This window comes from Catharus ustulatus, chromosome 2 (genome assembly GCF_009819885.2).
Source record: "Catharus ustulatus isolate bCatUst1 chromosome 2, bCatUst1.pri.v2, whole genome shotgun sequence".
NCBI lineage: Eukaryota > Metazoa > Chordata > Aves > Passeriformes > Turdidae > Catharus > Catharus ustulatus.
In genome coordinates this window covers 31,643,610-31,669,040 of record NC_046222.1, presented here as the reverse complement: position 1 = coordinate 31,669,040, position 25,431 = coordinate 31,643,610, and the positions used below count along the sequence as shown (strand labels likewise).

Below are 25,431 nucleotides of genomic sequence, written 5' to 3'. Positions count from 1 at the left end.
TTTCTTGAGTTATTTTCCTTAATTCAGAAAACCTAAGTTCATTTCTTTTCATTCAAGACTTTGCCTGGAACTAAGTATTGATAATTTTATAGCTTAATTTCTGCTGGGACTTAGGAACAACAAAGGCATGCTCAGAAATTGCAAATAACAGATTTGGAAGACAGACAACTCTGAAAGCAAAGCACTTCTCTGCCTCAAAGCAAAATGAGATCAGCTGCAGACAAATAATGAGATGTTGAATCAATTAACAAGAACAAAAGATGTTTTTGAAGTCAGAAAACAACATCAGATAATAAAAATCAAGGGAGCATTTTACTATAGAAATCTTTACCGGGCTTTTAGAATCCTGTTTCTCGTTATCTATGGCCTAAGCAAAATACCTGGCACTTGGGATTTCTGCCCAGAGCTGGCTCCACTCAAATTCTGAAGTGTGGATAACTAGGAATTGTTGGGCAGTTTGCTCCCTAGGAAAAATCTACTTTCCGGAGTTAAGGAATTCACTAATATAGCTGTGCCTTGCAGGTAAACATGCCCTCTTTACACAGGGGCTGAGCAGTCACTGTTTCAGAAGGGATTACCTAGGCACATCCCATGACTGTGGCTGCAACTCTTACTTCTGGGCAAACTTGGGGTTGATTCCACGTGTGCAATAACCATGGGATGTGTTTGCATGCATGTAGACCATGCAAAACCTGTTTCTCACACAGGCCAGAAGTTACCTGAGAATTCAGGTTAATTCTAAGCAAAACTGTAGCACCTCCTTAAGGGTCCTTCTCTTCACTGTAGCCAGCTGGTTTCAGCTGCAGTTACTGGTCCTGGGTCACATTCTCCAGGGCTGCATTCGCCCTGCACCAAATATTTGGAAAGCTTCTGCCTCAAAATGCATGCTTTCCCAAGTATGAAGGTAGGGAACTGTAACGTTGAATTTCAACATCAAAATTTCCCAGTGATCCTTCCTTATACCTGGTTCACGTTGGAACTACAGCTTGGAAACAAACACAGGCTCACTCAGAATGTGCTGGAGTTTTAAGAGGTTGCTGAAGCCCCTCTGCTAATGCTGACTAACCCACCACATGTACCATCCCCACACAGCAACTTGGCAAATTCCTTTTTAGCACTCCAAAAGCGAAGACAGATGTAGCTTCAACAGCAAGAAGCAAATGCCTGTGTTGAGACAGGCATTGGCCTTGTCTGATCAAAACCTTTGCTTCCTTCTCTTCATTACCATTCAGTAAGTGAAAGGCAAATGATGCTCAGCTGCAGACGTGTCTAAAGCAGCACCCAGAGGCACACAAAAGGGGGGGGATGACTGCAGGACAGCCTGCTAGCAGAGACTGTGAATTGCCAGACTTGGCCACAGAACTCTCTGAGAACCAGAATCAGAGACTATAGGGAAAGCAGGGAAATAAATTATTGGGAAGTTTATATATAGAGCCAGAAGCCAAGAAAGAGAAAAGCATTCAAAGGTGGGGGACAAGGATCTCTCAGCCTAGAAACCAGTTGGAACAGGGAACCAATCGTGCTGAACCACCTCTGTGTTCAGCTACAACTTCTCAAGCACCTACAGATACACAGGAGCTCCACACACAGCAGCTTAGAAATATTTCTGCATCAGGGATAATGTGTACCCAATGTACTTGTGTGTCCCACTCCCAAGCAATAAGGAGTAGAATTACCCTTCTGTCTTCACTTAATTTCTTATTTTTCTGGAATATTTAAGTCACAGGCAAAGTACAAGAAGCAGAGTCATGGGATTTTCACTTGCAGAAAACCAGCAATAGATCAGTAAATCCTGGAATTCAAAAACAAACCTTTTTTTTTTTTTTTGTGGATCTCGCTTCTGGTAGTGAGCTAGAGCCTGGTCTTGGCAGTGCACTGAGTTGGGAGTTCACCTGAATACTACCCTCCCTATAACTAGTAGGTAATGCCTGCAGCAGCTCTGGAAACTGTTTAGGGGACCATGCAGTGGAAGATTCCACTTGTTTATAGGATAAGCTATTCCAGCGAGATGTGTCTGCTGGCCTTTGATCCAAATTTTCTGTGCTGTGAAAAGAACTTATAATCAAAGAATCTGCTAAGAGATCTCATTTTGTTTGAGTCTTTGGGCTGAAAATGTCACTTCACAATGGTGTGACAGTTTTGTTTAATTTCAGAATGATTAGGATGATTAGGCTCATTGGAAAAAAACTCAACTACACAAAACAAACATAAAAGCAAAGGCATTCCTAAGTCTTGATTATCACAGAAATCTGGCACTATTTTTTTAGATAAATATGGGATTTTGTTTTGTGGTTCTGGATAGAATATTTTGGAAACTTTGATTTTGACATACAGTTTGTCTTTTCAAGCTGAAATAACAGCCACTAAAAAGTCACCTTTGTTAATAAACAACAGGCTGAAAAAAAAAATAGTAATTCAAACAAAGGTTTTGTGAAGGGCTGAAAGACCTGAAGTGTTATGGGGATGAAATCTTCCTGGCTGGTCTGAGACACTGGATTTTTATTGCTACTGAATGCAACTCTCTCCTATGGTAAAATAAGTTCTAAAAATGACAAACACTCTGAAGCAACTGAATGTGAAGATTGTCTAAAGCACTTTCTTTCTTGGCTTTGAAAAGTATTTCTACTTAACAGTTCAGGAACAGAGAGCTTTGCTGTAACATTGTCTAGGTGTTCATAAAACAATCTTGTTTTCATAGATGTCCCTCAGAAATACTCCACACTACGAGCTGAGGAATACCAGTCTTGATGGAACAGTAATTCTAAATTCTGCAATGATCTTATCATTTTCAGTAGCAGTAATGACTTCTGGTGATTGTGTGGACAGAGAACACAAAACCCCAAGCTCTCAGGGTTAAACTGAAATTGATACCACTGAGCACTGTCTCCTCCACTCTTTCCCTGAACCCTGCTTATACTGAGAGGGGCTGTGTAACAGCTAAGGAAATCTCTAAAGTACCTGCTACTGATATTGAGCTATTCTGTTAAGAAGGAAAAAAGGAAGGCAATCTGCATTCTTTGGTCAGAAGGAGGCCCACCTTGGAGGAGTAACTATCTATGGAATACCCAGAGTACTATAGGTGCTTTAGGATCAAAATACACCTGCAGAGGTCATTTGTGGAATACACAGGCTGTCTTGCTTAGATGGTCTGCCAAAAGCTCACCCTCCCTGCAGAGATGCATAGCCAGTGAATTTACACAATCTATGATATTCAGATGTCAAAACACATTAGCTCTCTAACTTAAATAGTTACATTCCCTAATGAAACTTATATAGTTTCCTTCATTAATGCTGTCAGATAGGCCAGGCTCTAACACACATTGCTTTTTTTTTTTTTTTTCACAGAGCCAACTCTATTCTGGGCTGCACCAAAAGCAGTGTGGGTAGCAGATCAAGGGACTAGATACTCCCCCTCTACTCCACTCCCATTAAACCCCACCTGGAGTGCTGCATCCATCCCCAGCATAAGAAGGACATGGACCTGTCTGTTATTCAGAGTCCAGAGAAGGCCAAAAAGCTGATCAGGGGGCTTGGGAGCCTCTGCTGTGAAGATGGACCAAGAGAGTTTGAATTGCTCAGCCTGGAGAAGAGAAGGCTCCAGAGAGACCTTAGAGTCCCCTCCAGTACCTAGTGGTGCTACAAGGGAACTGAAGAGGGATTTTTCACAAGTGATAGCATGAGGAGGAATGGCTTTAAACTGAAAGAGATCAGGTTTAAATCAGATATTAGGAAGAAATTATTTACTGTGAGGGTGGTGAGACACTGGAATGGGACAAGGGTCAAAGTTTCAAATTGAAAGAGGGTAGATTTAGATTGGATATAAGGAATAAAATCTTTATGATGAGGGAAAAGTTTAAATGTTCCTTGGGATTATGAGAAAGCAGAAGCTTTAGAAGCTTGGTTTTGAGGAAAAAAATCATCAGCAGTATTAACTTAACACCAGCAGAGGGAAACACAGCCTCAAGAAAACTAACTCGCCCTCTTGGGAGATGTATCCACTGCAACGGACTGATTTAGCCAGGGAAAAATTAGACCCATTGTGATACAGTAGGATATGCTGCCTTGTTTTCTGTATTTACTATGTACACCAACAAAAATATGTAAAAGAGATCTCTGCTTTAAGATGTCTGTTAATATGTGATTCAGACATCTTAGGCTTGATTTTCTCCATGTTTGTGTTTCCCACTCTCCGAGAAGTTAATGGGTGCAAAATACGCTTGGCAAAATAAGATCCAAGTCCAGCACAGTTAGAAGTGACTTACGATGTTGGAATTAACCTGTTTTACCTCAGAAGATACCATTCAAACACCAGTCGTTGGTAGGTGCCTGTGACAAAACCGTCTGGAAACAGACACGACTGGCAGCTCTTCTGACATGCCAAAACAAACCCTGGCCCACACCCTCTCTATGCAAAAGACAAGTGCAGGGTTAGGATAGTTTTTATCAGAAGTTCAGTGACAGGGGAGCATTGCTGCCCTGAGGAGGTGTATCCAAAACTCTGGGATGCTTTCCAAAACCAACGGGGAAGATAGGAATTGTAGAAAAAGCTTCCAAGAGTAGGACTGCATACGAGCATGAATTTAATCTCTCTGAAAGCGCTTCACCATTCTGGACTCACAACAGCTGCTTCCAAATCCCTCCAAACCAGCTTGCTTCTCATCCTCACTGTTCCAGCTCCTAAGGGTTACATCTGTTAAAGGACACTTCCAAAAACATGTCATTAAAAGATGCTGAACTCCTCCAGGCAACCAAAGCAACACATTATGACCTGCTTGCCAACTCTATACAAACAAAACAAAGCACCACAGTGTGTTCTGCTCCAAGGGACACTGAATGCAGTGACATTAAACACCAATCATGTGGACTAAAGGAAAGAGATGGAAATTTAATCGAAAGTTGATGGCTATGATTAGTAATTTTGCAAGACTTGGATGCCTTAAAAGCATGTTTGAAAATGGATGTGCATAGCGTCCTCGATGTTAAATTCCTGTGGCTGCATCCTTGCTTTTCTTGCTGGCACCTCCAGCTGCACATAGCTCACTGAGGGCTCCCTTTGTGCAAAGAAAACCAAACCTAAGCCTGGGCAGGTGGGTCCCTGCTGCCCTTCTTCAGTGTGCGGTTCTCAAGAACAAACATTTCCACCTGCAAGTGTGGTGTGACTCTGGCAGTAATTCCCTATAGGAAGGAGAAAAACAGGATGCATGCAAAGAATAGTGGCCAGCCAACAGAGAGAATCTTGCTTGTTTTTCATCTCTTTCCATCCAATGGACTTTACAGTATAATAGACAGCTGTCACTGCAACACAGATGAGTTACAACTTGTAGCTACTGACATGCTCTTTTCCTGTGTCCTGTCACCTTTGTCATCTGCTTTGGCTGTTTGTCTTCCAGAGTAGGCTCATCTTTGGTACAGTCTATAGTAACACATGCTCAATGCCAGCTTCATCTCACTAAGTAACTAAACATCCAAGGAAATACAGCTAACTCAGATGGTGTAAAAACCAGCAGGGTCTCCAACTAGTGATTCAAAACTGCCTTGCAAAAGGGACATTAACTACAGCCCACAAAACTGAGCAGAAAAATATAATTGTGCCCAAACCCCATCCTTTCAGGCAAGGTAACTGACACACAGATATCTTAAAAACAATGTCCAGTCTCAAGACCTTAATTTGGTTGCAGGAGAAAAATCCGCAACAATTAAAAACTGTCGACCTTGGAAATTAAAGCAAAAAATCCTCCTACCAAATCACAATGCAAAAGGATATCCCAGTAGAGCAATGGAAGAAACAGGAATAGAGTTTAGATAGGAAAGCATCATTAGGAACTTCTCTTATCTTTTTGATTCTACACCAGCCACCTGCATCTAACCAAGGCTGTACTCCTTTAACATCTCCCACCCAAAGTGACTCCATGTGACAACTGATGGTGTAAGAACCAGCAGTGTTACAACAGAAAGTTATGCACACACCCCTAACTAAATCTGGAAATTTAGATACTGAAAACACTTTCTTTTCTTCCCTCTACTGGGCCTCCTCTCCTATTTCAGGGGTTGCTTGTTTCCAGAGTGAAGTCTCACAACTGGGCTCCAATTCTTCATTTCCATTTACTGCTCACAAATTCAGCTGTTTTCAAAATACATGAGCTGTTACTAAGACTGGGCTAATACAAGAGATCCCCAATCCAACCCACAAAAGTATTCACGCTGCAGAGAGCACTTTGAATGATTTTGAGAGTATTTCTCCCCTCAGAGTCTTACCTTGCATGTAGGACCACAGAAAGCTGTGCAGAGGGATGTTACAGGGAAGATTAGGCAAGTATTCCTCCCGTAACACAGCACTGCCCACAAATCTGGGAAGAAGGTACTAGAAAACTGTGGAGATTGCTTTTTTATTTTTCCAAAAGCTCAAGTTCTCCACCCTGCCTCATCCCCACAGAAATGTAACTTCTGGTGCATCGGTGACATCACAGCTGTAAGGGATACTGTCCCTTCTTTCCCTGCTTCCAATTTCATACTGTTACAGACAACTTTTTACTGCTAAGCTGCTGAACATGGATGGTTATCAGGAATGCTAGAGAGCAGCATCGTCATCTTTTGCCTTGGAAAAACATCACTATATCGTAGTAATATTAAACAAGTCTGGGCCTCAGACATGTCTGAGCAAGTCCAAGCCATGGTTCAGGTTGTGTGCACCAGCCAAACTATATTTAGCAATTGCTATCCATATTTTGCTGCTTAGATGCGTTTCTCTGTGCTTTGCTGTACTTTCCCATGCTTGGCTGTTTTTGTACATTTCTTAGTTTAGAACCAAGTTTATAACAGGTGCAGGGGGGAAACAACTTTCTGTGACTTGTTTTGAAACCCTTCGAGGTTGCTAAAACATAAATTGTTCTAAATTGAAAGAGAAAGGAATGAGTAACAGGATGCTGAGATTAGAAGACCTGAGATAAAGGTGGGCGGCGAAGACCTGGACAAGTGACCAATCGGCATACCTGGGGCGCCTCGTGCAGGACACATCGACAAAGGGATTCTCCAATCAAATAATGCATGATCGTGTGAACAGTAGTCTTAGAGTGTAATAATTGAGACTAAATGTAAACAATAAATCGGCTTCTGCATAATCATATTGATTTGGTGTCCGGAAGTCAGTTTCTCTCCCGCACTATATCCTATCTTTTTCTCCTGAATCATGAGGGCTGTAGGGAAGAAGCAGCAGGTTCTTCCCTAGAAACATCTCTGGAAGCTGCTATATACACTCCCTAGGAAGGAAAAGATGAGCAGAACCAGAAGGAAGACTTTTGCCTTCATTAGAAATCTTCAGAAATGTTGTTAAAAAAAAATACAAATCATTTTTTAAATTAAAATGCTGAGAAGAATACAGAGATATATTCCATCTCTAACAGAAACTCTTCCTAATGTATTTAACATGATTTTGGAGCCCAATACTACTTACTCAACTCCCTTCCACCAGCTGGGATAGTAGATCCAAAGCAGATCAGGGCAAACGCTAAGGAGACCAAGGAGCTTGCACAAATCCCAGCACTAGGCACGTGGACAGCACAGAAGAGCACAGCAGCAGTGACCTGAGTGAGCAACCTCCCCGACTGGCCCATGTCTAGGCTGAAGTGCCCAAGCCAGGAAGCAGTGTAGGGGTGAGCTCATCAGCCTGTGCTTATCAGACTGGCCTGTGCACCACCAGCTAATCTAAGGGGGTCAGTGCAGGGGAAAGAAGCACACAGCGTTGGCCTCTTTCCCAAGGATTCCACCCTAGAGGCTTTTGAGGTGACCTGGTTGTTGCACTGCACGCTCTTCCCTTCTCAACATTGCCATTGCAGCAGGGTAGCCTCCAAAGCACTGTGTCTGGAAAAATACTGAAGTGATGACAGCATGGGATGAGAAAGTCACAGAGATGATGATGAAATGTCTGATTCCAAACCTAGATTTTGCAGGCCACCTGTGATAAACCAAGATGTCTAGACAGGGAAAGAGTGGATTGGAGAAGCAACCAAGGTGGTAAGGCAAAATATAAAGAAAATTACCCAGAAAAACAAAAGAAGACAGTGGTCAAGACATAGCTGCCTGTTTACATCATGCACAACTGGGAATGCAAGCCAGACAAGTTACAAAGGTTTTCCAGATCTAATGCTAAACAAAATTACAACCTCTCTCCAAGTCTGGCCTCAGTACAAATATATCCCACCCCAAGATCTCATCACACTAAGCAAAGTTTTACAAGTACTCCATTTCTGCAGCTGGCACAACAGCGCAATTCAAATTAACAGGAAATGCAGATGTGCAAAAGAATCTGTTTACACCCTGATCATCACAGCACAGGTCAGTATTATCACTACAGAACTATTATTACTTTGTTTTCACTATACTGTACAAGCAATATCAAAATATTGTATCATGAATATCCAATTACTGTTTAATTGTTGATACCCAGTATTTAAATTCAAAGGAAGGTAAGACAAAGGAAAGCAAAACTTTACATGACACCAACACATTCTTGACCATAGCTCTTGAATTTGAGCTTTTAAGTGAGGTACATGAAGAGATGGATTGCAGGACCAATCCCTCTCAAGATAAATAAGTGCAAAAGCCAGGAACTGTCTCCTCAGTATTGCAATTTGCTTACTCTCACTCACTACTAAGGCATTACACAGCGATAAACTTCTTTTAATTTCTATTTTACTTCTAACACATTTAGGGCTGTGAAATGCCAAAAAGAAATGTGTAGTAACAGAGCATTTCTCACTCTGAAAAAAGGAAAGCACACTTTTAGAGTAAATAAAGAATGGTTACCTGTGATAGACACTAAGAAATATTCTTCAGCTACCATGTGTGTGCTTGGGACATGGACAAGAATATGGCCAGTTAAGAGCAGAAAAAAGACCGGGAAAAAAGAAAGAGAAAAAAAATAAAGAGTATGAAGGCAGGAGGAGCAAATAACAGAGGCAGCACAACAGAGAACACTGCTGAATATCCCCCCCCCAAAAAAAAGAGAACTGAAATACAGACAGGGCCTGGAAGCAGCTTAGCAAGATGGGATATATGAAACTAAGAAGGCATTTAGAAAGTTCTCAGCTGTCCTACTTTTTAAACATGAAATATTAAGACAGAACAGCACTTAAGGAAGCATCAGCATATGCTTCAGCACATGAACAGGCACTGAACCACAAGAGATGAAATGGCCACTACTGTGTGGGGGCAGCCATTGCACTTGCTCACAGGGGTGCCAGAGGAACAGTATGATGCTGTTTGTCATTGTTGTGACAGTGATTTGCAAAAAACCCAACCATAAATTGCAGCTACTGGAGCAAAGGCATAGCTGCAAAGGCTACCTGCCACACTCCTAAGTTACATTCACATGTCAATTACAAGAATCAGCACACAGAAAACAGGAATAAAAATCTACATGAAATGAATATCCAGGAAACGAACAGGAAGAATGCCAAGGATAAGAGGTGTTTATTGACAATGTACCAACTCTGCATCTTGCTTCCCTTTTTGGTTTCACTTTTGTAAATGTTGTAAAAATTTCAAGTAGGCACATTACGGAAATACCATTAATATGTGTCTAATTCTTTACAGTGCTTAACTAATAACAAACCAAGACAGCCATGGTCTCAAAGATTAGCTGTCTCCAGAAGCAACACATAGCAAGAATGTACATGCCCATATCTATAACAAGCCCTGCCACTGTGGCTTCAAAATCCAAGTTGCTTCTCTTTTTCTGCAGCAGTCACCAAAGCGACCATGAAATATAGCATCATCAGTGACTTCATGGTGACTTCACTTTTAAAACTCAGGAGACTTGTACTCTCCATGACTTAGGCGAACTCTTAACATGTCTGATAAAACCAAAGGCCTGATGCTAAAATTTCCAAGGCATTTGGGAAGATTTTTCATGTCAATAATACAACATTTAGAACTCTTAGGAATGAAATTCCTGGAAGAAAAAAAGGTTAATAAAGTGAAGAATATCCAACAGGTTTTACTCTTATGGCTTAACTGCAGCTTTGATACAGTATCAACGGATTTCTGAAGTTAACCAGCCCTTCAAGAAAGGGGAGATGGTGCAAAAAGTACCAAAAAGAATCTCACACTCTCATCAATTACAATTCAACTCTTTTATTCAATTCTCCAAGGTAGTAGGACTGGGATTATGACTGTTAACGCCACATGTGGACATCGCTCCATTGCACATCCCTGCTGATCCATCCTTTCTTCCCTTCACTGTGAAGGAGGCATTATCAAAATGCTAAGTGCTCCCACGAGAAGCAAGAGAAGACCTCCTGCTGTTGTAGAAAAACCTAAAGAAATAAATCATTGAAGAAGTTAGTCTTTACTCCAAAATATGAACATCAGAAATGCAAGCAGACATCATTAAAAAAAAAAAATCTCTGTATCCAGCACCTATCTGGCTTCCCTGGTAGCTGCATCACAGACACACAAGAAGGACTAAGCCATGGGTACCAAACTCCTCTTCTGACCTTGGAAAAGGCCCTTCCAGGTCAAGGAGTGAGATGTAGTGAAGGTTGTGTTCTGAAGACAAAATCTAGTTCCTGTTACCTTTCCAGTGGGTAGAGCTCAATCTCTGCACTTGGTGATCCAGCATCTTTCACACGCATTAGATCCCTGTGGAAATATTTCATGTGGAGGAAAAATTGTGTAAAAGTTTAGCAAAGTCAAACTGCAGACTTTTCCTGCCTAGCTCTCCCACTGATAAAGCTTCGTATTTGCCATCCAGTAAACAACCATTTCCATTTGGATGTGGACAAGCACTCCTACATCACAATGCACTGCACTACCCTCCTACGTTGTAAGGGTTGGTGGACAGGGTAACCATTTGTGTTGTTTCTTTCACCTTGTGTTTGTTCCATGCATGGGAAAATATATACACAAGCACACCAAGTTTCCTCCTAAGACTCACAAAATCCAAGTTTCAGGCTTAATGCACAATACCACTGAATAGAAAGAATCCAGAGAAAAAAGACTACCAGGCAATGTTTTGCACAGTGGCAGCAAGGAAGGGAAACTGCACACACCCTCTTGGACAAACCACACTTCTTGTAAATGAAATATTTACAGATATTAAATACATACAGCTGCACAGTCAGTATGACATTCCCATTCCTCAAGGTATAACATTTATCTGGACTCCTGGCCTCCCACTACATTGGTATGACAGAACCAAAAGGATAACTATGCATACAGCTACTGCTTAGTCTTCTTTCTCTGCTTCAGAGCACCTTCCCATTCAGTACATGTAACACCATGGACAGTTTTCACCTCTTCAGTTCCTCCCCAAAAATGTAACTATTGTACGACACTGATAAACTAAGCATCAAGGAAGCTCATCAGTGTCACGGTTTCCAGGAAATCTGCATAGAAGACTGGCCAGAGGTAGCAACAACTGGGTTACTGGCTTATGCAATATGGATCTTCTCTCCCTCTCCAACAACAAATGCTAATTTGTACAAGAGGGATTGTCCTAATAAATGCTGGAAATTAGCACCTATGCCTGGAAAATTGCAAATGCAATTTATTTATTATTTAATTTTCTATATTACAACAGTGAATGAGGTTCACGTTGGACATGAGGAGGAATTTGTTCACAGAAGGGCTGTCAAGCATTGGAACAGGCTGCCCAGGGAGGTGGTGGACTCACCATGCCTGAAGGTGTATAAGAAAAGACTGGATGTGGCACTTAGTGCCATGATCTACCTGACAAGATGGTGCTCAGTCAAAGGCTGGGACTTGATTGTCTCAGAGGTCTGTTTCCACCTAACTTGATACTGTGACTCTGTGAAATTAGTTTCTTGCTATTAGAACACTTTATAGATAAAAAAAATTCCAATGACCTCTAATAAAATATTTTTTCATTCCTGTATTAAAAACCTCAATTATATTGTAATTTGTCTAACACAAAAATGCTTTTTCTTAGCTGTTCTGCTTCCTACAGAAATGGATAACAGTATTATATATTTAACTGCCCAAATACACTTCCCTCTTTCCAAATAAGCAAAAAATATCTATTACCCTATGACAGAATAGTGTACATAGTTGCATACAGCAACCTGCCTCCGAATAAAAAAGCAGACACAAAGAAATTCACATAAATCTTTTATAAGCCCTTCATGCACAGACTTGGCAGAGCTTAACACATTGACATATTACTAAGCAGACTCTGTATATTCTAGTAACACTTGTACTGTTTCTAAAGGGAACAAAGGAGGGATGCAGAAATACCTTGAAAATGCCTTGCATGAGTACAATGTGAATGGTAACTTGTATCAGCCTAATCCATCACCTACTATTCAGTCAGCATGAGGAACCATTCCCTCCTTTCACAAATATCACCCCTTGCCTGCCTGTGAAAGTCTGTGACAAGAATGGAAAATAATCTCTTCTTCAAATCTCTACCACATCAAAACTGCAGAAAACAGGATGCTTAGTTATGTCACATCTAGAAGAAAAAAAACAAAACCAAAACTCTTTTGTACTGACAGTCACATGGAAAACCGCAGAGGATCTGAAAGTGTTCTAAATGCCTTCTTATTTGTAACAAAAAAAAAAAAATTCTTTCCTGACCAGTGACTAAGTCACCTTGGTCTCTGCTCATTAGAAAATGTTCACATACATTTATGTGCCTGTATCTCCTACCATGCTGAGAAGTAGCATTTACAGGTGTATTGGGGCAAACAAGCCCATATCCAGGGCAAGAGGAATACCATTCTTCGCAAATGTTACCGTCATGTAAATTAAGAGCAGTAACACCTTTAATCCACACGACCACTCATTCAAGTAGGCAGTTTCTATAGGTAGCTTGTGCACCAATGGAACTTTCAGTTCTTCTCCCCAAGATCCCAAAGGCCAGTTTGCCTAGCATACGTTATGTACGGGAAGTCTGGTGAGATTCCACCTTACAGCAGCAGCTGGGAATGTTCTAGATCAGCAAAAGCTGTTTTCCTGCCTCATTTCTACCTCTGATGACAGACTGACATAGGCTTCAGACTTCCTTGCCTGTACTATCAGGAATTATTCCTCTTCATCACATCTCAAGCCTGACTGGACTTGAAACTCTTTCTCTGGCTTTGTCTCACATGCAGACTTTGCTCATTATTGTATTTAACAAGATTCTAATCAATTCTCTATCCAAAATATTTTCCACTTTGCACATGCAATCTCATTTCACTCTGTAAAAATTCAGTTCTGGGATTTCCAGACTGTGGTCAACAGAATACTTTCAAAGGCTATATGACAACTAAGAAGCTAATGAGAAAAGCACACCAATTGTCCATGGTCCTAAGTGATACCTGATGTGCACTGGAGACTATTTAGTTGCCTGGATATCAAAATTCAGATCCATCTTAGCTCCTCTATATGACTGTTGTTCCTGATTTTAGTGTGACTACCCCAAGTAACAAGAAAAAACAGATTTTGGAATTTATCAACTAATACTCAGCTGTAACGGAAATAGAAACATTTATGGAAATAAAAAAGCTACTGCTGCATTCTGCATATTAGTATATATTCTGACACACTTCCTTTTTCCTAATCCACTTGGACATGTTTATCCATATTTTCAGCTGCTCCAGACTCAAACTTCTCCTATGTAAGGCAGTTCGTCAGTGCTTCCAGTGCTGTTCTCTTCTCTTACTTTCTTTTCAGAAGAAGCAATCATCCTACTAGAGAGTCAGCATTTTAATCTCTAGTAGGAGAATTACTTAGCATGGAGGTTTTGTTATGGTGGAACATCCTGATGACATCTGCAACAGTAAGTATTTATTGTGTCTACATCAGTGGTCTCCTAAGAGGAGCCCACACTCCCCAGAGAGCTCTGCAAGACAATCTGAAAGGATGCAGGGTGAAAATGTTTTTTTCACCATTAATAAATACAATTAAATAATTTTTCCAAGAATAGTCTTCATTTAATCTTTATCTCATCCTTTTTTAACTTCTTGGGTTTATATAAGTTTTACACACGTACATAACTTGTAAAAACTATTTATTGGAGTGCATGCTCAAAATGTTTCTTCTGGTAGGAATGAGCAATCAAAGAAGTTTTAGAGTCATTTAGAAGTTAAGAGGTGGCTGCAACTACCAATTTTTAACCATTAAGTTAGAAATGTTCTATAATTTGTATTTTCCACTTCCAAAAAGAATTTTAACTATTGGTGATTCAAACCTTTGTTTGTTACCTTGAGATTTAGGAAATCTCCATTAAGTAACACTGTTCTTTATTATCATGGCATTTCTAAGGCATATATATACATCTCTAAGGCAAATATATATCTAAGGCATACATATATATTTATTTTTTAAAATATATATATATATATGTTGCTCTTAAGTAGCAAAAAAAGCAATTGGGCTCTCAGCCTATGAGGCTGGTCACTGGCTGACAGTAAGGTAGTTTCCTACCTTCATAAAATAAAATTCCATAGGATTGCAGAATCTTCTTAATTTATTCCTTGTTTCTTAAAGTAGGTTACAATAAACAGTTCAACAATGGCACAAATATGATGAGTCTTCTGTGGAGCAGACAATGACTGGGCTAGATAAATTCCTTTCAGCCTTATTTTCTAGCACACTAAATATGTGGCAATTTTGGTGCAATTTAATTTTTTAAGACAAGTACTGTGCCTTACAAAGGCAGAAGGGTAACTTCAATGTTGAAACAAAGATGAGAATTAGAACATCAGGGAACCAAACACCAACTGAGACAGATCAATGTGCCTCTTATTTTTGATGGTCAGAATTCTGTAAATCAGACTCACCATTCAAAGGGACAGTTCAGGGACTCTGCCTCTCTTCTCCATTCCCCTTAACTCCAGTTAGTATTTTGCAATCCATTTCTCCCAGTACTGGAGGTTTCTCAGGTCACAGTCATGAGTGTCTTCTGCTGCTGCTGCTGCCACCTACCAGTTTTATTATTCTGTTGCAGCAGAAGGGCATATAGAAGAAGTTCTTGTTCAGCATGCACATAATCATCATCCCTTGTCTAAGAAGTCATGGCCTATTCAAGTTCTTCATCTCCCCATACACTAGGCAAAGCACTGGGCACAACCAAGATCAATACAGAGCTTTGAAAGCCATTCCATAAAGAAGGAGGAGCACGATCTATAAAACCACCTTTCAAGCTACATTAAATATTAGACCTATAACTATTGCAGAACACAGTAAATTTTGGTTAACTCTCCCCACCAAAGATCAACTGCAGACTCTGAGAAGAACTAATACTGTATTTCTTTCAAGAAAATCTTCACATAATATGTATCTAAAATCAGGTTAGAGATGCAAAACTCTGATCCAACATGAATTAACTAATAAATCTGAGGACAATAAATTCTTATTTTTAGACATTATTACAAACCCCAAAAGACACCCAACCACATGCCTGAAAGTGTTACACCCGTGTCCTATAGCAGTTGATGCACAAAAATATACACAAATAAAGGAATAGGCCTGCCCAATGCTGAGACGCAAGAAGTGGGTGTGTCTGAAAGGAAAAAGCATTGGAAACATAAGTATAACAGGTCTGCAAAATTACCTTGCAAGTAAAATTAAAAGATACAAATTATACACTCAATTATACCAGTGAAATCGGGTATCACTCCACTTACTTTCACAGAGTGATTCCAGGTTTATCTCAGTGTAATTGAGAGCAAAATTTGGCTCTAAAATTGTTCTCTCCCACCTTAATTTGAAGCTGCAATTTATTATATCGCTGTTAATTTTGCTGTCTTTCATGAAAATATAAACTAAGAGTAGGAAAAATAGACTGTTTTATGATGGTATAGAAGAGTAATTAATGTACATAGAAAAATAATCTGAAACAAGTGCTATTTTTACAGATGTCATGGGAAATATAATACTGCATCAGGAAACTTGGAAGCCTGTTTGTAGGCTAATAGTCTTCAACTTGGAATGCTATTACAACTGTCTGATGTTTTACCACTGAGTAAAATACAAGATTCTCTCCTTTAAATTAAGTAAAAAATATTAAGTAACCAGTACTTTTACATTGTTTAAGGGAGAGAGTTACCAGAGAAGCATAACATGTACAAGTGCTTTGATATAGCAGTAAGGGTAAGATTAAATGTGTCACCCCATCCTCCACAAACAGATACCATCAGTTCAACAGTCCTTTACTGCAGCACACATATTCGTCCATCTGTCCTCTTTAGGGATCCTGCTCTATTGAATTTTAATAGAATTAACATTCTTAGTACTAGTTTTTAATTCCTATCAACTACTTACTTCTGCAGTTATATTTTATGTTCACTTAGCAAATGGAAAGCAACATATCTTTCAAAAATCCAAGCTAAAACAGTACATTTGAAGACAAAATATCTAGAACTGATAAACAGGAAGTGTATTACACAACTATCCCTCATACAGTTGCATAGGGGACTCACATTTGTCTCACCTGAGTAAAGCAAAGCACAATGACAGTTTTCTTAAAAGTCAACAAGTATAAGGAGAAGAAATAAGGAAGTAAAGCAGGGTTTTCTCTAAATCCAGTTAAAGAAATCATTCAACAAGTATCACCAAAATAAACTGATGGGAAGAAAGGAAGGCAGATAAGTCAGTAAACTTATGAAGGTTAGAGTAAGAGCAGAAAAGTGTCAATTTACCTGACAACAGGTCGGTTTTAGATGTCACCAAACTGCTGCATTTACCATTTTACCCGCTTGCATTACTGGGGGGAAAAGTTTAGGAAGGAACATTCGCAAGGATTTTTCATAAGTTCTCACTCTTGCCATCGGAAAGGGGAGAAGGGGTTTTCTCTGGATTGTTTGACTTTTTTGGTTCCTGAAAAGTTTTGCAAAGAACAGTAACAAAGTGTGAAGTGTTAGAACACATTTCTGTAAAAAAAGAGAGAATAAGTCACCCAAAATAAAGCAACAACAAATCCCACCCGAAATCCGCACAGCAAATCTACGTCGTTGTTTTAAACAAATAAACAAAACAAAAGTTTTTCAACTCAAATTAGAAACACGAGAGGCTTGGAGACTTCCAACAGCAGATCCACCATCAGAATACTCCAAAAGTCACCCTCAAAGGTAAAGAAAGATTTTAAAAAATAAAACAAAGGAAAAGGCAGCAAACACCTGGTTATATATCCTGCAGTGTTCAGTTTAAAACAATTCCTAGAACAGTGAAAAAATTAAAAATTAAAAAAGGCAGTAGCAACAGAAGTTACCTGTCTGAGCACCTACTATTCCATAGAGAGAACAGGAGTGGGTCGTGTGTCTCACACCAGCCATAAAGCTCATAAACCTTCTCAAAAAGAGTGAGCCATGAGAAAGGTACTGTACGATCTGTTTTCAAAGTCTCTCTAAGCCCTTATGGTCCCTTATGTATTTAACTGACAGATTTTTGGAATGAGGGAATTTAGCAAGCGTCACTGGTTTCATTTGTTGGATTTGGTAGTCCGGTATAACATCTGAAGAAGTATCTCCTTTGCGTCTGACATACCCAGATGTTCCAGAGGTTATTTCCTGAGTAAATATCACACGGCAAAGATAGCACATGAAGTGGGAGAAAATGCTTTGAGATTGACCATCGGCTCAGAACAAAACATGTAAGTCAATGTAAACATCAAGCATTGACACTGTTTTACAGAAAAGGTGTTGTAACATTACAAGAAAAGATTTTATAAAACACATTAAAGCATTAAACACAAGGATTAAGATACAATCCATACATCGACAGCAAGACATCAATTACAAACACAGTAAGTTCAAAAGAAGAAAATCTCCAGTGTTACAAAGAACAAAATTTCATCAGACGTAGGGTAAGAAATTATTCTTGCAAACAAGAATTTCTAACTGGTTCTGTCAAACATTAAAATATAAAAAAATAGTTGTATCACCATCAGCTGTATTGGCACTACTGTAATCCACCACTGTGTTGACCATTTTTTCTGTACATGCTTCCAAACCCACTTATGGAGGTAGTGTTAGTGCAATTGTATGGAAGTTTAGCATGTGATTTTCAGCACACAGAAATGAAGAAAATAAAGTGTATAAAGCTGACATTTGTGGAGTTCACCTTCAATGGGAAACACTGCCTCATTACCACATGCTGTTTTTGTTGGTGTTTTTTCCTTTAAGTAAAAACAAGACACCCCCCTTGCATCCCCAGGCCATTCTCTGCATTTCACTATTTCAGTAGCAATAGGTAAGTAGGAAGTAAATACATGAGACAAGTGTGCCCATTTGTATAAATGAACCCTCAAGCAAGGTTTTCAAACAGCATCAATACCCAATGTCCAAACACATGTATATGATGTTTCAAATCCTGTCTCCTTCTGTGATCATTATGCATAGACTTATCTCCAAACTAGTAATGGAAGCACCAACCAGGAGAAACTTATCAGAAGGGAGTCAAACTGCAAATCTCTCAACCCACTTGGTCTTTTTAAGCTAACTTCATGAATTTTTAACTGTGAGGTGTAACCTAGACATTCTGAAAGGGTGCTAGAAATGTAAGGTTCCTGTGAGCTACAAGATACTATGGGGACTCCAAAAAACAATCCAGAATACACAGTGAACATCTCTTTCCTCTAAAAGATGTTTCCTGTGATAGAAATGCAAAGGCACCAGTATACTAACTAGCACGTTTACTCCCTGCTGTTATTCCACATGTGCTCAATGTATGTCACAGCTAAAAAGGGAAGGACTGATCCTATCAGCCTTTCATGGAGTGCAGGCACCTACCAGCAAAAAGGAAGAGACAAAAAAAGAAAAAACAAAAACAGAAAAAAAAGAGCCACCCCCCACCCCAAATTCCCCTTGGATAAACAAGCAAGGGAAGGAGAGCTCTTGGAAGAGAGAGTTTACCCCTCGATGACTAGAGAATTAGGTTACTTTCATGTTCTGTCATTCTGTAACTCTTCACGAAAGTTGAAGATGATTATATTCTTCAGGTATAACCTGTGCACTTGAAGGCTCAGTAAGAAAGATTTGAAAATACCTTTACTGCTGAAGATCCATTTTTTGCTGGACCAGCTGGTCCACCCTCCTGCTTAACACCAACAGTCAACCTTTCACTTGATTTTAATAATAATATTTAATTCTACAAAAAAAAAGCCATTTTATTACATTCCTTTTAAAATAAAAAACCAAACTGTACAAAGAAGCATGATCAAACCTCCATAAAGTAGGTTAATACTGTTCTGTTTATTGCCTCTTGAAGACTCTCTGCATAGTGTCCGTGAGTTGTGTTTAAGGTCCAAGTGAAGGTAAAACAGCAGAGCAGCAGAGAGGTGAGGAAGGGCCACAGAGGTGGGCAGTGCAGAACCTCAGAGGGTACATGGGACATGCTCCATTAAAGTATCCAGAACACAGCAGCATTGCACACACACAACCCCCCTCCAAACAAACCTATTTTCACAAGATGATTTTTCAATTGTAAACGTTTTACTTTTTGTTTTTAAAAAAGAGGCTTATCTTTATATATATATTTATATATATATATATAGTTCCAGGGCTTTATGAACCCCAAGAATAAGAGGGGAATGAAAAGGGAGAAGGAGGAGGAAAAGGAGGAGGAAGACAGGGACTGAAAAATGGACTCAGTATCTGTTTTGGCTAGCTGTTTTCCAAACCAGCACAAGGCTAATGAGAAAATGCACAGCCAGAAGGATTAAGGAAAATCAGGAAGTCTGGAAAAAAATGAGGAGCTAAACAGCCAACACCCTCAAAAAAAAAAAGCAAAACAATTGTGCACACACAAACACACACGAGTGTGTGCACTCACACCACACAGATGTAAGGGTCCAGGATCAACCCCTAAATTGTTTGTGGACCTAGGTTATTTTTTATTTTTTTTTAACTCTGGCTGAGCTCTTTTTTTTTTTTTTTTTTTTTTTTTTCCTTTTTCGAATCTGCCACGTTTTCCAAAGCTAAGAACTGAATATTTCTCCCCAGTTATACTCTTTGGATTTATGCCAACATCAGTTTTTTATGCTCAGTGGGGAAAAAGTAAGCCTGGTAAGTATTGTATGAACTGCGGCTTTATTCTAAAGCTCCTCTGGATGACTAATCACTTTTAACCAGCTCTTCCCTCCTCCACACCTTACCACATTCCTCCCTCCAAAAAAAAGCAAAAAATAAAAACAAACAAACAACCCCCCCACCAATGTACAGGCTATAACTCAGTGTTTTCTTAACAAACAGTCTGCGGTGTTTTCACTTTGGCCACTGTTAAAGATGCAGGCATAGAGAAGGGGAGTGTTGGACTAGCATGTATTAAAGAAAAAGGAACATTAACATTGCAGATCTCTCTCAGAAAGACTAAAACACTAACAAATACAAGTCGATGCACGTTTGTTTTAAACTAGTGTAATTCTTTTTCACATTAGATTAAACATCATTTTGTATACCAAACATTACAGTGCTGTTTATCTCCTCCAACTGTGCAAAAATTACTTAAAAACGTGCCACTTCTGTCCATAAATAGAATATGACCAATTCCCCTCTTTACCTTCCAAAATCTAGATTTGAAATGAGAAAAACAGAAGTATCCTCCTTTAAAAGCTTTATAAAGAAATTTAGACACAAAGTTGCCAGTTAATACTAAGATGGTACAATTTACAGATTTTTACAGAAAGTTCACATTAAGTCAACTGACACTTCTCTCAGCCTCATCATTTGAAAGGTCAGAAAGTCACAACTTTAAAAGGATCCTGAACTTACAGTTCCCATCTACAAGAGCGGGAACAGCAGGTGTCCAGGAATTTTGAAATACTTGGTATTTAACACCTTCAGCTCACATAAAGAATTTGAGGCACTCAGCAATTTACAGGATCAAGCCTTATAGAGGTAGAAGAGACTTAACTAGTGCAGTAATTCACAGAAGTTTCTAGAGAGCTGCCAGACAACTTTCTGAAAACCTTCAAGTGTGAATCATGCTTCAATGCTTGCCTGTGAAGACACATGAACTGCAATATATCTGGGGACCAAAGCAGCATCCAAATAAAATTGCCACTTGGTTACAAACTGAGCATCTCCACTGTAAAACTGATGAAGGATGAAGACAATTTAATGTTCCAAAAATGAGTAGGGACAGCAATCACAGCACGTGTGCCTTTTACTTTTGTTTTCTTCACTGACACCCCCACCCCCCCCTCCTCATTCCTCTGAGCGTCTCTGATAAACAGCATTGCAAGTTGGTTTTAAAAAAAAAATTACAAGAGAGAGTTCTGTCGGTCACCTATTTACACGTGGCATCACTCCACAAGGAGCTTGATCTCATTGGCTAATAGCTGGTTCATGTTGAAGAGAGCCCCCGGCAGCTTGGTGAGCAACTCTCTCTCCGTGGTCTCAGGGTCGCTGTCGACAGAGCTGGAGCTAGCACTCATGTTGTCGACAGCGGCCCCAGCTGGAGGGCCCAGCTCTGGCTCGCTAGTCTCGCTGGCCGTGGACACCACGGAGAGCAAGGACATGCGCCGCGTCAAGCGGCCGGGGGCCAGCAGGGAAGCGGCATAGTCCGCTATGATACCAGCTACATCTAAATTACAAGCCTTGTCAAAGGCAATGAAACCTACATTTGCATTGGCCTCGCAGACGTAGAATGAACCGTCGTCCTTCATCAGCAGGTCAATGCCGCACACATCCATCCCCAGGATGTTTGACACTTGGACTGCCAACTGCTTGCCTTGTTCACTCAGCGAGCACATCATTCCTACACCACCTGGAAAAAGTGAAAAGAACGTGCTGTCTCCACTCAGGTCACAGGTGACTGACATCCTTCTCAACCAGGGGGCGCTTTTCAGCTGGGAAGCTTCAAAGTGAGCCTGCAAGCACACTGCTGATGACTTAGAAAGTGACGTCCTTTCCACAGTGACTACTAATTAACTTGATGCCACACCAGGATTTCCAAAGATTCTGACCTGCCTTTGGCAGGTCAAGATTATGACTTGTTTGAAAACAGTTAAGCAGTGACTTTTTAGTCAAGAAAAACCCTACATTTTTATGATCCCAGGATATTAAAAAATGAAATAACAAGCCCACTCTTGTTCCTTCTAAGCGATCACAAGAAATATCCCAGCAAAATTAAACCTAGAGCTCTTGCTAAGACAACAACTCTAACTGCAAATATAATTGAGGGGAATGGGAATTAAAACATTATCATCTGCTCACATCCCTTTCAACATGCTATCACAGGGTACTGCCTCTAAAGCAAGAATTAGGGAACATTTGTGTCTGAACCTCAGCTGGTCATGTTCACATTCCATCACCTAACTATTTACTGGCTCAAGCTTCATCTATCACAATACTTAAATTTAAAAATAACCCAAACAATAATAAACAAAAATACCGCATTTAGCAGAAAAATCTTTCAGGTTATATTTCCTCTGCATGAAGTAGTAACTAAAATCTCTTAGGCATTTTGACTAACCAAAACTGCACTACACATGAACACATTTTATCCCATCACTGCTCAGGTTTGGTACAGTTTCACCCAGGCACCCTCAAGCGTTCTTCCTCCTTTTACCCTCAGAAATCCCCATGTCCAACACCCAAAGCTATGCAGAATCTCAGTTCTGAGTATGCTACAATCAATGCAGTAACCTCCTCTTTCTCTCAGACATGGTCTTTGCAGGAAGAGGTAGCAGGGAAGAACCGGACAGATTTAAATCAGCACAGAAGATGCACAGTACAATCCAATTGTTTATTGCCTTCAACAGTTTCCTCACTTAATATTTTCTTCTTCTCTCTTGCAAAATGACTGACTCCTCCACCTCCCTTAAGTATTGCTTTCTGTCTTCCTTCATTTTCTGTTCCTCTCAACAGTGTGAAACAAATGATAACATGGCATTAGCATCGAACTTCCATTACCACATCAGTTGCTCCATTTGTGTTCTAGAACTTTTCCCTGTTTGTCATCATCCCATCTACGAAACACTTTGAGCAAAGATCATCTCTCCTTCTGTGTTTGCTCAACAGCCTTCTTACTTAATCCTTACTTTGTGTTTCCCCTTTAAACCCCCAGCAGAAAGCACAATTAACACAAAATAACACCTTATAACAGCTTATTTCAGTCAGCTTTGTGATTTTTCAACTGGGTTGAAATATTCTGATCAAAACTATGAGCAATGCTTTTCCTACCAAGTGAGCAGTTACTCTGCATCCTCCCATCTGTCGAGCAGCGGAGCATGGTGCCCACCACACGGCCTCCCACTACAATGACGCGCACATCCTTGCCATGGGACTCCTTAACGTATTTTTGAAATAAGTAAGGGGCATCGTGACGGATCAAATGGCTTAGGTCTGCCAAATGGTGCTTGTCTCGTGCCAGGAACACAGCTTTACCTGTATGGAGGAAAGAACATCGGGATGTTGAAAGCAGCTACCCATCTGAGCTGCATCAATGATTCAGCACATGAAAGTAAAACCTCTGGCCAGCACATTGCCCATTCTCAGAGGCCCCATCTGTAGCTTATATCCATTTACAAATTCTTCCATGGACAACAGTGTTCCACTGATTCAGTGCTTTTAGTGTTCAAGTACTGACAGAGCTGAGGAGACATGAGTTAAAAAAAAAAAAGAAGCAAGGAAAAAGAAAAAAGCTTTAGATAAAGGAGGTGGTCTTGCAGTTTCAACTTCTTTTGGTACAAGTCCTTAGTGAGAGGCAAAAAAAGGAAGAAATACTTAAAGAGCAGCAGACGTAATTACAGTAATTTCACAATTACAAGCTGCACCATTTTGACTAAAATTTTGCTCCACACTGGAAATGCAGCTTACACTCAGGAGCAGCTAATATGTGAATAATTTTCTGACATTTCCAACCCCGGAAGTGCAAACCGAGGTGCCGAGTCGAATACCTGCCAGTAAAACCCAGTTTTACGCGATTGTTACAAATTAGTTACTCTGTTGCGCGGCGAGTGGAGCCCGGCGCCATGCCGGCAGCACAAACGGGGGAAGCGGAGGGCTCCCTCCTGCCGGCCCCGCGGTCCAGGGAGAGGTGGGGAGCTCCAGTCTCCCATCCCCCACCGTTGCGGGTGCCGGCGGGCTCCGTGCCCCGCTGCCATCACGGCGCAGTGCCGGGCTGGGGCGAGCGAGCCCAGCAGCGGCGGTGGCCGGCCCCGAGCAGCCCTGCCGAGAGGCAGCGCCGGGCTGGGCCACCCAGCCCTGTCGGCAGCCCCAATCGGGCCGAGCCCTCACGGCCCGAGCAAGCCGGTAAACCCCGCCATCCCGCAATTCTGTTACTATTTGGCAACTTTGTTGCATGCGGGTCCTCGCTGCGAACGACAGAGCGGCTTTTAATTGGGTGCAACTTGTGTATGGACAAAGAACGAAATGTTTGCCAACACCTGGCGATGCGGCTTATAGTCAATGCGGCTTGTAATCTTGAAATTACTGTAAAAACAATTTTGTTAATCCAAGAGGACAGGACCCACAGCCTACAGCTTTGACACACAGGAAGCAACAACATGAAACTGTTAAACACTGGGCATCTAAGAACTGTGAAGTCTCTAGTGTGCCACTGCAGAACCACACACTTCTCTGTTAGGAAGTTCCTGAGAGCTGCTCTTCCCAATACTAAAAGGGCTCACAATTCCAGAACAAGATTTGCAGTGGAACAACTACATTCAGAGGAAAACGTTCCACTCCACAGTATGCAAGATAATTTCGCAGAAGATTCCACAAGTCATGAAATGAATGGGTTATCCTACAACTGAAAAAAATCCCTCTTGACAAATCACTAGTTTTTCTGCAAGCAAACATCTCTAGGACTTGGATTTTTTAACCTAAGTAATTTCATTCCCTTTCATTTTTAGACCGCACCAAAGACTTCTTTGTTGGCAGCAATGCTGACTTTTCCAGTTGTATTCATACTCGTTAAAGTCATCCTTGAAACAGACTCTACTACTTTCTATCCAATTTCCAGTCTCATAAGACTGCCTCCCTTTTCATCTTTATCTACATTTCCCAACTTCTTTTCCCCTTTCTTAAAGACTCTATATCATATTAGATTTATGTTTTGCAATAAGGCTGCATACCTTCTCTTGTAGCAGAACTGTCATTCAATTCTGTTACGGTGTTAACAGAGTACAAACATAAATTGATAAACTGTTCTCCTTAAGTAAGAGAACAGAAACGCAGCAGTAGCAGAACTAGGATAAATAATGTGTAAAGAATTCCACCAAGCGCTCTTATGCCCAACTAGAGCAGCCTCTGTTTAGATAGGATTTAAGGTCTCCATAACACAGAACACTGCTTGAGGAACACAGAATTTCTCATTACAGAGACATGAGAATGTAAGCTTAAAACTCACAACAAAAAAAAAAACTCCGTGTCATTTCTCTCTCTCCAAACCTTCTCGCTTCTACAGGCAATTAATAATCCATCCTACTGTATTCATGAAATGGAATAGGAAGAATGATGCCTTGGAGAGGAAGTACTTAGCTCT

At 40.4% G+C, this 25,431-nt stretch overlaps 1 protein-coding gene across 9 annotated transcripts in view; it reads right to left on the bottom strand.

Moving 5' to 3' along the window:
- Positions 1 to 10,115: 10,115 nt before the first annotated feature.
- Positions 10,116 to 25,431, bottom strand: part of RIMKLB (ribosomal modification protein rimK like family member B) — a 53,609-nt gene continuing 38,293 nt past the window's right edge. For 4 of the 9 annotated variants that reach the window (XM_033086769.2, XM_042778978.1, XM_033086745.2 and 1 more), the window contains 2 exons: positions 23,127 to 23,330; positions 17,133 to 21,708 (listed from right to left, as the gene is read on the bottom strand). In XM_033086769.2, coding sequence (XP_032942660.1) covers positions 21,245 to 21,708; positions 23,127 to 23,330 — 668 coding nt within the window. In that variant the 3' untranslated portion in view covers positions 17,133 to 21,244. Of the gene's footprint in view, positions 10,639 to 14,427; positions 14,538 to 14,783; positions 16,822 to 17,132; positions 21,709 to 23,126; positions 23,331 to 25,431 lie in introns of those variants that run through there. The other 5 variants (XR_006162926.1, XR_006162925.1, XR_006162923.1 and 2 more) reach the window with 5 other exon arrangements.